Source organism: Ochotona curzoniae, unplaced genomic scaffold, assembly GCF_017591425.1.
Source record: "Ochotona curzoniae isolate NIBS_2020 unplaced genomic scaffold, NIBS_Ocur_1.0 scaffold_4701, whole genome shotgun sequence".
Lineage (NCBI taxonomy): Eukaryota > Metazoa > Chordata > Mammalia > Lagomorpha > Ochotonidae > Ochotona > Ochotona curzoniae.
In genome coordinates this window covers 28909427-28922401 of record NW_024467122.1, presented here as the reverse complement: position 1 = coordinate 28922401, position 12975 = coordinate 28909427, and the positions used below count along the sequence as shown (strand labels likewise).

General features: G+C 36.6%; 1 protein-coding gene across 1 annotated transcript in view; it reads left to right on the top strand.

The window, feature by feature from the left end:
• Positions 1 to 12975, top strand: part of MIPOL1 (mirror-image polydactyly 1) — a 261334-nt gene that overhangs the window by 27601 nt on the left and 220758 nt on the right. Inside the window, exons 2-4 of the mRNA XM_040969560.1 lie at positions 6301 to 6374; positions 10799 to 10936; positions 11478 to 11556. Of these exons, the coding sequence (XP_040825494.1) occupies positions 11538 to 11556 (19 nt within the window). The 5' untranslated portion in view covers positions 6301 to 6374; positions 10799 to 10936; positions 11478 to 11537. The remainder of the gene's footprint in view (positions 1 to 6300; positions 6375 to 10798; positions 10937 to 11477; positions 11557 to 12975) is intronic.

The following is a 12975-nucleotide window of genomic DNA, read 5'->3' as shown; positions in this document are numbered from 1 at the left end:
CTAATCCCAGCAGCCCTGCTTCCCTTCCAGCTCCCTGCCTGTGGCCCAGGAAGGCAGTCGAGGACGGCACAAAGCTTTGGGACCCTGCACCCGCATGGGAGACCCGGAAGAGGCTCCTGGCTTCGGATAGGCACAGTATCGGCCCGTTGCGCTCACTTGGGGAGTGAATCATCAGACGGAAGATCTTCCTCTCTGTCTCTCCTCTCTGTATATCTGCCTTTCCAATAAAAAGTAATAAAAATAAATCTTAAAAAAAAAAAGAGAAGTGTCAAGTTACATGTAAAAGAAAACCCATTCGATTAATATCACACTTTTCAATGGAACCAATGCAGATTAAAAGGGAATGCAATGATTCAAGGTCTTAAAAAACCTTCCAACCAAGGTATTATATCCAGTGAAGCTATCCTTTAAAAGTAAAGGAAAATAAGATATTTTTCTGATCAGCAAATTCTGAGAGAATTCATCACAAGATCAGCCTTGCAAGAAATTATGAAGGGGGCCGGCAGCATGGCCTAGCAGCTAAAGTCCTTGCCTTGAACGAGCCGGGATCCCATATGGGCGCCGGTTCTAATCCCGGCAGCTCCACTTCCCATCCAGCTCCCTGCTTGTGGCCTGGAAAAGCAGTCGAGGACGGCCCAAAGCTTTGGGACCCTGCACCCATGTGGGATACCCAGAAGAAGTTCCTGGCTCCTGGCTCAGGACGGGCATAGCATCAGCTGTTGCGCTCACTTGGGGAGTGAATCATCGGACAGAAGATCTTCCTCTCTGTCTCTCCTCCTCTCTGTATATCTGACTTTCCAATAAATAAATCTTAAAAAAAATTATGAAAGGCTTCTTGCATTAGAAATAAGCATCACGATGCCTCAAGTTCACTAACAGAACAGATAGAATTACTATCAGTCAACAAAACAACAAGTCTTAGTTTTTTTTTTAAAGATTTACTTATTTTTTTTTTATTATTACAAAGTCAGATATACAGAGAGGAAGAGAGACAGAGAGGAAGATCTTCCATCTGATGATTAACTACTCAAGTGACTGCAACAGCTGATGCTATGCCAGTCCTGAGCCAGGAGCCAGGAACTTCTTCCGGGTATCCCACACTGGTGCAGGGTCCCAAAGCTTTGGGCCGTCCTCGACTGCTTTTCCAGGCCACAAGCAGGGAGCTGGATGGGAAGTGGAGCTGCTGGGATTAGAACCGGCGCCCATATGGGATCCCGGTGCGTTCAAGGCGAGGACATTAGCTGCTAGGCCACGCCACCAGGCCCAAATCTTGGTTCTCAACTATCAGTACTAGGTCCTGAATATAAATGGATCAAATTTTCCACTCAAAAGACCTAGATGGGCTTAAAAAAAATCAAGACCCTGCTATATGCATATAAGAAACTCACTTTGCAAACAAAGATGTATGTAAGAGATTGAAAGTGAAAGGCTGGGAAAAGATATACCAGGAAAATGGAAGCCAGAACTAACCAGTGCTAGTGATCTTGAAATCAGCTTAAAGAGATTGTAAATAAAACGTCGAAAAGAAATGTGGAACACTATATTTGGATAAAACTTTTAATTCACTATGAAAATGTAACAGTTATAAATATATGCACACCTAACCCAAGATCATCCAGAATACACAAATACTGTCAAACCTGAAGGGAGAGGTAGTCTCCAATACAATAATTGCAGATGACTTTAGCTCCTCAATCTGTCAATGGACAGATCATTTCAGATGGGAAACCAGTAAGTCAAACTGGAAACATCATAATGCCTGGCTTCAAAGTATACTGCAAAGCTGTAGTAGTTATAATAGCATGGTACTGGCATAAAATCTGATCACAGATCAGTAGAACAGACGAGAGAGTCTAGAAATTAATCCTGTACATATACCATTTGATTTTTTTGCCCAAACTGCTCAGACTATACAGTGGACTAGAATGAATCTCTTTAACAAACGGTTCTGCCTCAGTTCCAATTCAGCTCCTTGCTAATGCAGAGAATATCCCAAGCCACTTGGGTGGGAGACTTTTTTGGGGTCGGAAGCTTCTGGCTTTGTCTTGGCCTGTACCCGGACATTGGAACCTTGTGGGGAGTCAATCAGTGAAGCGGTATACTAGAATGGAAGATCTCTGTCTTCCTTTTCTCTCTAACAAATCTTCAAAAAATTGTTTTTATTTTATATTAACTATGGTTTATCTGATATAGGATCATATTATGCAGTTTTTATTTAAAATATTAATGATTCTAAAGAAATTAGACATGCTTTTGTAGTTTCTCAGACAAATGAATGGTGCATTGTAAATTTCTTGACATTGGGTAAAATAGAGCTAAAAGCCTATCATTGTTAAAATATTAGGTTCTTAAAATTATCTTCTTTTTAAAAATTTACTTATGAATATATGTAGTTGAATTTTATTCTGATTTTTTTTTATATTTTGTTTTTAATTTTATGGTACAATTTCATAGGTTAATTATCTCCTACAAACTGAAACGTTCTTTTAGAAAATGTAACACTTGGTCTGCAAGTAGACTTTTTTGTTGGGAATTATAACAATTTTGGTAAATTTTACAAATATTGTATCATAAAATTTTTTCAAGTGTCCAAAACTCAGATTGCAGCTGTTAATATATTTGCTATAATAAATATGCCTGTATATATTGCTATTTTGTGATTAAGTTATAGAAACTAGATAATTATTACATGTATTTGTTAATATTTCATCATTATCAAGTTACAGAAATTCTAGATAATTATTAAATCACTTTTGTTCAGTTTGCGAAAATCATTTAGTAGATAATATAATCATATATATGATTAATAAAGGAATTTAATTGTATTTCACTTTATTTTAGAAAGACATTATTTGATAGTTGTTGTTTTGATTTCAAGTAGCTCATAACAGTTGTCAGTATAGGTTGACTTAACCTGCTCTAATGCTTTTTTTGCCTTTAGTTTGCCAAGAATTTCGATTGGTGGGGTAGAAATATAAACCTTTGTGTGAAGAAGTATGTCATTGCCTCAGAACTTGACACTCACTTAGATCTTAAGAAAGCAGGATGTTTGCTCGCTAGGAAAGTGATTCTATAAAATGACTTTGTTTTTATATTCTGTTCTGTGCTAGATTAAGTGATTCAGTTTAGCTTAGCTTAAGGCAAAAGTTTCAGGATACTGTAGAAAATTCTGGTATATTATTAGACATATGAAAATAAAAACAGTTTTAAAAGTTTTCTTAAAAAATCAGCAGTTAGTGCAATGTCATATCCATTCTCACTGTCATTTGCAAATGACATTGAAGACTATTGCAGTATTTGAAGCAGAATATTGTTTTGTCCCCAGATGTTGAAATGTGAAACCTAAATATTTGAAACTTCAAATATTTATTTGGTATCTTAATATCCTTTCATGTTAACAGTTTATGGAAAATGAATGTTATGAAAAATTATGTATAGTTTAAAATATTTTTGCACCAAAATAAATTTATCTTTTAATTCCATTTTCATGAACTTTTTGTGTATATACACATACACACAAGATTTGTTATGAAAAATTGGCCTCTTCAGCACCTGCTGATAAGAGGTGGGACTGGAACAGGCTGGGATGAGCCAGGCTATAGCACCTGCTGGTGAATACCAGGACTGGGGGGGGACTATGACAAATTGGGCTGCAGCACCCACCAGCATGCGTGCAAGACTCAGGTGTGGAAGTGGGCCTGTAGTGAAACTTCTGGAACTCCCTCTGGTAGGCAGCTGTTTCCACTGATGAGGGTGAGATCTGAGACTGGGGCAGACTAGGCTGGCCTAGGCTGCCACACCTGCTCATGTATGAGGGCCAAAATTTGTATGAACTGGCTGAGCTAGCCCACTGTACCCACTCGCCAGTGCTAGAACTGGCTGAGACTCATGTCAGACTGGATGGCAGTACCACTTGTCAAGCACAACATCCAGGGCTGCAAGCAGACCTGGCAGGGGAACTGTGGGCTCTCACCTGCTAGGCTGCAGTCCCTGCTGGTGAGCTGGGCAAGGCTGCAGCACCCATCAGCATATGTGTTGACTGGGTCTGGGGATGTGTTGGGCTTAACTAAGTTGCAGCACCCATTGGTGTACAAGAGAGTCAGATGAGATGCAGGATGGGCTGGGGTGGGATGGGCTAGGCTGCAGCACATGCCTGCAGTGGGGTTAGCCAGGGCTGGGGCAGGCCTGGTGGGAGTTATTTGGGATCACCCTATCTAGGCCACAGGTGCACTGGTATGCCTAAGGGCTGGACCTGTGATTGGCAGGGCTGTGGGCCAGGCTGGGCTGGGCTGGGCTGGCTTAGGTTAGAATGAAGCACCCATCAGTTCATGTGAGAGATGAGGCTGGGGGTGAAACTGACCAGGCAGCTACAGCCACCAGCTTGTGTGTTAGCTGGTACAGCTGGTACAGGTGATGGATCAAAACTGATGAGGTTCAAGTCAACTCAGGCAAGGTTTCTTGGGGGACTCCCCAACTGAACCACTGTACTTAAACCCTGGCCACAGTGAAAAGAACCTCTTCAGTTGCTGATGCCTGTGCAGGGAACAGCATGCACAGATACACATAAAGGTACTATGGCCAGCTTACCTAAGCCAATGGAGGACACAGAGTGCTTTGTGAGAGGATGGAAGGCAGAATGGGTTGTTCAGCCCTGCTGGACAAGCTTTGCAGCAAGTATCTGGGATGTGCTAAGGTGGACTTAGTGACCCAACAGATTTTCTCAGCTCTGGTGCAACAAAGCTGATAATGTCTCAGAACTAATAAAAACCACTCTAGTAACATCCTTCTCCCCACATCAGGGTCTCTAAGGCATCATCAAATGACCGTCCCCATCCCTGGGTGCTGATGTAGTTTGACAGCAAGGAGTGGCCGCTCCCACCCCTTTCTGCAGACACTGGAGAAAAAAGAAAAAAACAGACACTTGTCCCACTCACTTCCTCCATACCTTGACATTTACCCACTAAATAGAGGCCCCACATGAGCATGCATCCTTTTCAATTATGGGAAACATTAAAAATAAAATAAAAAGAATTGGTCTAGGTGATTAGACAGGCTGACAAGTCCCAAGATCCACAGTTGGCAAGCAGGCTACAGTAGAGAGCTACGGTATAGTACCACCATGGAGGCCTGAGACCAAGAGAGTTAATGATGTGGTTTAAGTCAGAAGGCTAGCAGCTTTGGGTCCACAACAGTCAATGTGTTAGGATCTGAGCCAGGAAACATGTTGTCGTAGTTCCCTCTTGATTCTATAGGACAGTCTTTTTCTTCTTTCCAGTATCCCAGCCGCCTGAATGGCACATCAATTTTATTTATTTATTGTACTGATGCAAGTGTTACTCTAATCCAGGAATACCCTTGCAGACAGCCAGAGTAACCAGATGTCTGGCTACTAATGGTCCAGTCATATTGACATATGAAATTAACTGTTATAGTAACTTTCAATGATGGAAAGCAATTGTTTTTAAATAGCAGTTTCTTCATCTCTAACATGATAACAAAAGAGAACTATCTGAGTTACTGAGGAATAATTTGTTTTCATTCATTTTTTAAAAACTTTAGACAACCTAACTAACATTATCATAAATAGCCCTTAACTAAAATGGAAAGTGTTTTTTTCTTAAAGATTGATTTTTATTTGAAATGCAGATTTACAGAGAGAACAGAGACAGTGAGAAATTTGTATTTCCCAGTTCATTCTGCAAGTGGCTGCAGCAGCTAGAGCTGGGCCATTCCAAGCTAGGACATTGGTGCTTCCAGGTCTCCCACATAGCTGCTGTTTTCCCAGGCGCAGTAGCAGGAAGTTGGATTGGAAGTTGAGTAGCTGGGACTTAAACCAATGTCCATGTAGGATGCTGGCACCAAAGGCCACAGCATAAGCTTCAAAAAATGTTGTTTTAAGAAGCATTTGAGTAATTCTCAGGAACTCTTTAATAGACATTGAACTTTTGTGTTCCAAAATTGTTTCCTTGTATTTGTTTTGAAGTTTTAACTCTACTTAAGCAAGCAAGCAAGCAAGCAAGCAAGCATGCAAATAACTACACTATGAGTATGTAATCAAAGTGTACTTGTAACAGGTTAGACGATAATATTTTGTTTGTTTTAGAAGGAGTCATAAAAATTACTTTTCCATATTCATTTTTATTTTAATTGTAACATCTTTTGAGTTTTCTTATTAAATTCCAATGTTATCAGTAAATACTTAATTATTGAATTAAGAGTGAAAGCATGTGATAAAAATCAAATTAAACATATAGACATAAAATGATATAGCAATATTTCCCTCATTTTCTCAACTCTTAGGTACATTCTTTAAACTACTGGTGATCATCATCTATTAGAAAAAATACTAGGTCTCGTCAAGCGTGACTACATAGGTAAGTAAACTTTTATATTCTTTTCTGCCTCTGCTTTTGTTTTCTCTGTGCTCCATGCATGCATTATTTTGACTAAGGGCATACCTATAACGGAAATGTATTTGCCTTATTCTCCATTTTTTACCTAACTCAGAACAATGGCTAGCTCCTACTGTATAGGTACCTAGGTGTTTGTTGAGAGTTCAAATACAGTACATGGACATCTTTTGGATTTATGGCATGAACCATATATATTTTCTGTGTGGTGTAATCACATTTCATTTTACCAGTTTTCAACTGATGAACATTTACATTCTGGTTTCCTGCTAATCGTCTGTCTCCATCTGCCTTTTCATCAAATAGACACGGAGTAGTTATTGTACAGCAAACACTCTTTGATGGATACAGAGATGGAGAAGAAAATCAAAGGTCTTGTTTCTGTGTGCCTTCCATACACATCATTGGCCCAGATACATTACCCACAATGAAACCTCATGCCTACCCCTACCTCCACCCTCCCTCCCACCCCCAAATTAGTGAAGACAGTAGCGTAAGAGGGTGCATTGAGAAAACATATTTGCATTACATAGGAAGGCCAGGCCAAGCTTTTGGATACTTGGGAATAAGGTCTAAATGATAAGTAAAAATGGTTGAAAGATCTGGAAAAGAGTATTATAATAGAAAAACTGAGATAAGAATCAGCTTGGTGCTGTTCAAGGAACAGCAAGAATTCTAGTACAAATGGGAAGTATGAGCATTTGCCATGACAAACATGTACCACTACAATGGATTTCTTTGTTCAGAACTGTGTGGGGTCAAGTGGCACATGCATTTTTAATTTGGCAGCTGTGTTACAGGATCACTTTTGTCCCCCATTCCATCTCCTTGAACCTCTTGTTCTCCAGCTCGGAAAGATTTGAGTCTGGGCCTTGTTCAGGTTGGGAACACTGGGGGAAAGGGATTCTTTTGGGAGAGAATGTATCAGGGGCCATGAATATTTGAGAGACATTTTTAGAAGATGAAACACCAGCAATTGAACAGTGGCCAGAACTTTTTATGTGTGTTCTGATAAAATGTTTGGCTGTCAGATAAATGGTGTAAGGAAACTATTTGAATGCAGAAATGATCAACATTTCTCTGCCTAGGTAATTAGGAATATTTTTCTAGTTAGAGTTAAATACATTGCAGTATTACAAAGGATTCCTTGTTTGAAATTCTTTAGAATTTACATAAATTTTTTTATCAAATTAAGAAGATATGTAGGAAAAAAGTTGCTATCAATCAGAGATAGCCAAAATCCTTAGCAGAATGTTTTAACTTCTTCTGAGTCCCAAGGCTTTGGGTCACCTTCAACTGCTTTCCCAGGTCATAAGCAGGGAGCAGCAAGGGAAGTGGAGCAGCTGGGATACAAACCGGCGACCATGTGTGATCCCAGCGTGTGCAAGGCGAGGACTTTAGCTACTGGGCTGTGGCACCAGGCCCCCAGAATACTTTTTGTAGAGGAGTTAAGAAGAGCACTTCCTATTTATAAGTTTTTAAAAATCCTGAGTACTGTCACTTTGGGGAATGATATCCGATTTTTGAAATGTTTTTCTATTCAAAGGCACTAATTAATTTAAAGGGTAAATAATAATTTAGGTAAACTAGGAATTTTAGACTGATCAAAGATAAATTTTCTTTTAAGAAATGTTTTAATGCTGAGTACACAGGGAAAATCCAGTCACATTTGAGAGCACAGAGCTGTTTAAATTCTGAACCTTTGTCAGAAATGTTGAGATTCCTATGTACTGAGAGGGAAGGGATCTACAGTATGCCTTACTTTTGTTTTCCTCTAAACTCATCTCATCGTTTGAGAATTAAAATTAACATGGAAAAATAAGGATAGGAATCTGTGATGAAGACGATTTTAACTTAACCAGCTGATATGGTATGCTCAGTTCCTTTTATTTAAAACATAGGTGATTTTTTTTTTTTGGACTAGAGCTTGTGAACAAATTTTAGTTGAAAACTGATTTTACTTTGCCTCAAAGGTACATATTATAAAGAAATTAACACATTTTGTATGAATTGTTAGCATTTGTATTAACTCTGATTTCTGTTGTGAAATTATCCCTTAATTTTAATGTGACTATATAATTTTTAGTTCATAATGAATTCTTGAGATCAAGTTTTTAAGGTAATGACAAGAATCAGTATTTCATCAGCCTCAGTCTTTTGTCCTGAAACATAGAAGAATGCAAAGATGTTGCATGTTTACAAAATCTACTTATGATGTAATATGTAGATATGTAAGTTTTAATTATCTGAATCATTAAGACATCTAATTTTTTGCTTAAGAATATGCAAATGTACCATTAAACCTTTTTTTTAAGATTTTTCCAGTTTAATGTCTGAATCCAAATTCATAAAGAGTTGGAAAAATGAGATGTCTGAGCTATAGGATTCACAGGGATTTCATATGAAGCCTATTTAATCAGGATAACACTGTTATTAATATTCATAGTGTCAGCTGGAACACAAATGACAGACTATGGAGCCTAAAAATTTTACTTGGTGAATTTATTAAAAGTAGCTTAAAAAATTAATGGAATTTAAGTAAAGTTGGTGAATATGAAAATCTTGTGTTAGCAGAAAAAAAATCTCTATTCAACTTTCTTAGGGACCATTTTGCATTGATGTCTTTTGACAGATTTCATTGGTACTTAAAGAGAAAAGATGCATGAATGGTCATTTAAGAGGATTTAAATACATTGGCACATTAATTTTTACATGAATAATAAGTACTTTCCAAAAGCAATTAACTTACAGTGTACAAGATATGAATTGAAAAATAAGACTCTGACATCAAGGGCAAAGCCAATGTGCTGTACATTTTAAACTTAGTGACAGGACGTTTTAATATTTTGATTTATTTTATAGTTTGCACAGGATCAGACTTAGAAAATGGTTATTTTAATGCAGTTGAAAGCAAATTAGAAGGACATTAATTTCATGTTCTGTTCCCCCTCCCATTACTGGTATAGTTATAAGCATTATCTTATGCAAGTATCATTTGCATTTATTGAAGAAGTAAACATTTGTTGTTAATTACATTGTTATGTTTAATTCTGCAGAAAAGACAATACCGATTAGGTTTAGTGCTACAAACACATTTTTAACAGCCAAATTGAGTATAGCTTAAAATATAATAAACTTCTAAAAGTTTAATATGAGAAGTTAAGAATAATCTGAATAATACACCAGCAAACTTTTGTTCTTAAATTTTATCCTAAGTTTATGAAAACTCAAGAATGTCTTAGATAAGGACAATATACATTTTAGTTTGAGTGAATTTGCTACTCTTTGTTTTAAAATGTGCTTATTAAGACAATTATACCAATGTTCAAACTGTTTTTACTATTAAAATTTTAAATGTTATTTTTTACTTTCACATGAAGTCACAATTAGTCTTTGTTTTGAATATTTCATGCAACATTTTCCACTTATGAAGGCATAATTACAAATAATAGTCCAATGATTCTTTCCCATTGAAAAAGTATAAATATGACCAGTACTCCAGATGTTTACTGCAAGTTTAATTTGAAACCTATCAATGTTAGAAAAGAATTTTTTATTTCATTTAGAGGATGATTTGGGAATCAAGCTTAGAGCTTAATTGGAAAAAAAAAAACCTTCTACCCCTCTTAACTTATTAATCTTATACATTACTAGAAATTGTTATAACATACATATATTTTGATTTTTGATATAAGGGATAAAATGCAATTGAATATTGGCCATTATTGTTTTGTGCAGTATTTTTTCAAACTTAGGTTTTACTGGTTTTTTGTTTTGTTTTGTTTTGTGACTCTGAGTTATTCACTTACTTGCCAGGAGAGGGCAGCAATTTACTGTGTCAGGCTCATAAAAGAATTTGCCCTGCTTAGACAGTCAATGTTTCTCGTAATTACTCCCAGTATATTTGTTGCTTGCTTATGAATTAACTTGCATTTATGAAACTAAATCATTCCAATCATTTAATTACACCTGAGGAGCTGAACTATAATTGCTTGCTTCCAACTAGGATCTGATATGGCTTGAGCAGTATTAATTTGGTGTTTACTTTTCTGAGTGCTAAAAGCATTAAAATGATTGTGCAATGGGATTACATTTTACTAATTGCTGGCATTCATTAGCTGGGTAAATTATGAGGAAGAGTGACTGTATATTGCAGAGGGATAAAATTATGGTTTTAAATAGTATATTACTAAGCACATTAAGGCCTGTAAGACATGTTTTAAAATACTCCAGAGGTTATTAAAGACTGTATTTTCTACATGTCTTGCTATATGAATCTCTTATTAAAATACTGCAATTATTATTAACCTTTTTGGGCAATATGTAGGGAAATGGCTTCATTGACTGGAACATATTTCTTTGATATTAATAACTTCCTATATTTTCAGCTAATCCAAAAGTAAATGAGGAACTTAGAAAAAGACTGCCAACTCCAGATCAACATATTTAGAGAAAATTGGAAAAGGAGCAGCTTACTACAGCTTTATTTGAGGACATTTTAAAGAATACAGGGCTCTAGCTGTGAGGTAAATCTAATTTTATTATCCTTATAAACATGCAAAAAAATACTTGCAAAGTATTTGTCATGTTTACTACTGAAACAAATGTAAGAGAAATACCAATAGTTCCACAAATTTATGTTTCTTTATGAATTTTAAGAATTTAAAATAATGTTAATTTACCTTTACACACATTAAGTGTTTGCTATAAATATGAACATGCTAAATTAAGGTGAAAATTTTGAAATTTTTGCTGTAAAATTTATGCCAAATATAGTAAAATATTTTTTTTAAATGTGTGATGTTATGGTTAAAGAAAACTTAAATAAATTAAGTGGTTCTCAAATTGAGTAAGCATGAATGAGATATAGTTGCTAAAATATAAGTGTCACAAATAGCTTTTAGTGAGAAAGATTTCATTTCATCTGTTGTAATACTATTACTTGTTCCTTTATAAATCCTTTTAAAAAAATATTTGTCCTGTAAATTCTCTGTAAAACAAAGGTAAGGCTTAGGTGTGTTTTGACATTGTTTTAAGTTTATTTAACTAGAGTTGGCTTTATTTTAGCTTCAAATCTTAGAGTAAAAACCAAAGACCTTGCCAGAGCAAACAAGAACAGAAGTACAAATGGAGGACTGGTCAAAAGGTAAGAACTTTCAGGTATTAATGCCAGCCCCCTGTTGTGCTCGTTCAAGGTACTGAATGAAGTGTGTTTATACTAACCAGTATATTAGAAGCAGGCAAGCAGATACACAGGCACATCGAGACTCACATAACATAGACACAAAGAGAATGAGGCATGCAGAAAAGGGACGTCAAAAGAGGAAGAAGAAAAAAGACGTACGAGAAAAAAGAGACACACCTATAGAGAAGAGATGGAGAGAAGGCAGAGTGATGGGGAGGCAGACAGATGCAGAGGCACACTCAGAGAAAAGGGAGATGGTTGGGAAGGACATAGAGATGCAGGCATGCAGGGACACAGGGAAAGAAACCAGAGTGTCTCTCTCTCTCTCTCTCTCTCTCACACACACACACACACACACACACACACCCAGATAGATGTATGCATGGGGACAGAGGAGAAGGATGTAGATGAGAAGAAACACACACTAAAACACACTGGGATCAGTGTGGAGGCAAGCATACAGGCATTGCCATGAGGCACACTGAGGTAGACAGAGTTCAGCAATAGCCAGATGGAGAATGAGCTGGTGGAGACAGAGGATGGGACTGTGAGAAACAGACATGACTGGAAAGACGCGGGCAAGAAAATACTCACACCATGTGCGTGGGCGGAAAGACAGCCTCGAGGCAAAGAGCGGCAGAAGAAAATCCAATTTGAAAGGCTGGGAGGTGGATGGGTGGATGGATAATAGACTGAAGGACAGACACATCAGCACCTCCATGGGAAGAAAAGATTTAGAATCTTTTAAAGTTACGTGTTGAAAACTTGAGAAATTTCATTAATGAATCATTTTGTATATATTACATGTAGTTGATGACTTAAACCTTTGTTTCTCCCATTTCCTCTTAACTTTATATTTAAGGATATAAAATTCTTATTAAAACATTGCACATCTCTCTCATTTTGTTTGGTTTCACTTCCCCCCAAAATTATGCACCAACCACAGTATTAAGGTTTTTGAAAACTGAAAGTCATCTTAGGGATCTATTGCCATTATATTAAGTAAGTTAACAATTAACACATTTGTAGCATAAAAAGATACTCTGCTTTATGAATACCTTTTTCTGAATTCTGTACTTATTTGTGATTCTGAACTGCTTGCTTTGTGTTTTGGATTAGATAACTGATTAAATTGTATATAAAGTAGGAAAATGCAATATTTGAGTAAGATGATTAAATAGGTTTAACAAACTTAATAAATATATTGCATGAATTATGTGACATAGTCAAGTTTTTGGCAATGTATTTGAGTGAAGTTGGAACTAATTTTTAGTAGCTATTTTAATGTATTCAAGAGAACGAATTCAGAAAAGCATTGTACTCAATTTATCTACAAAATAAGAAAATGGAATAAAAAGAAAGCAAATTATGATATACCTA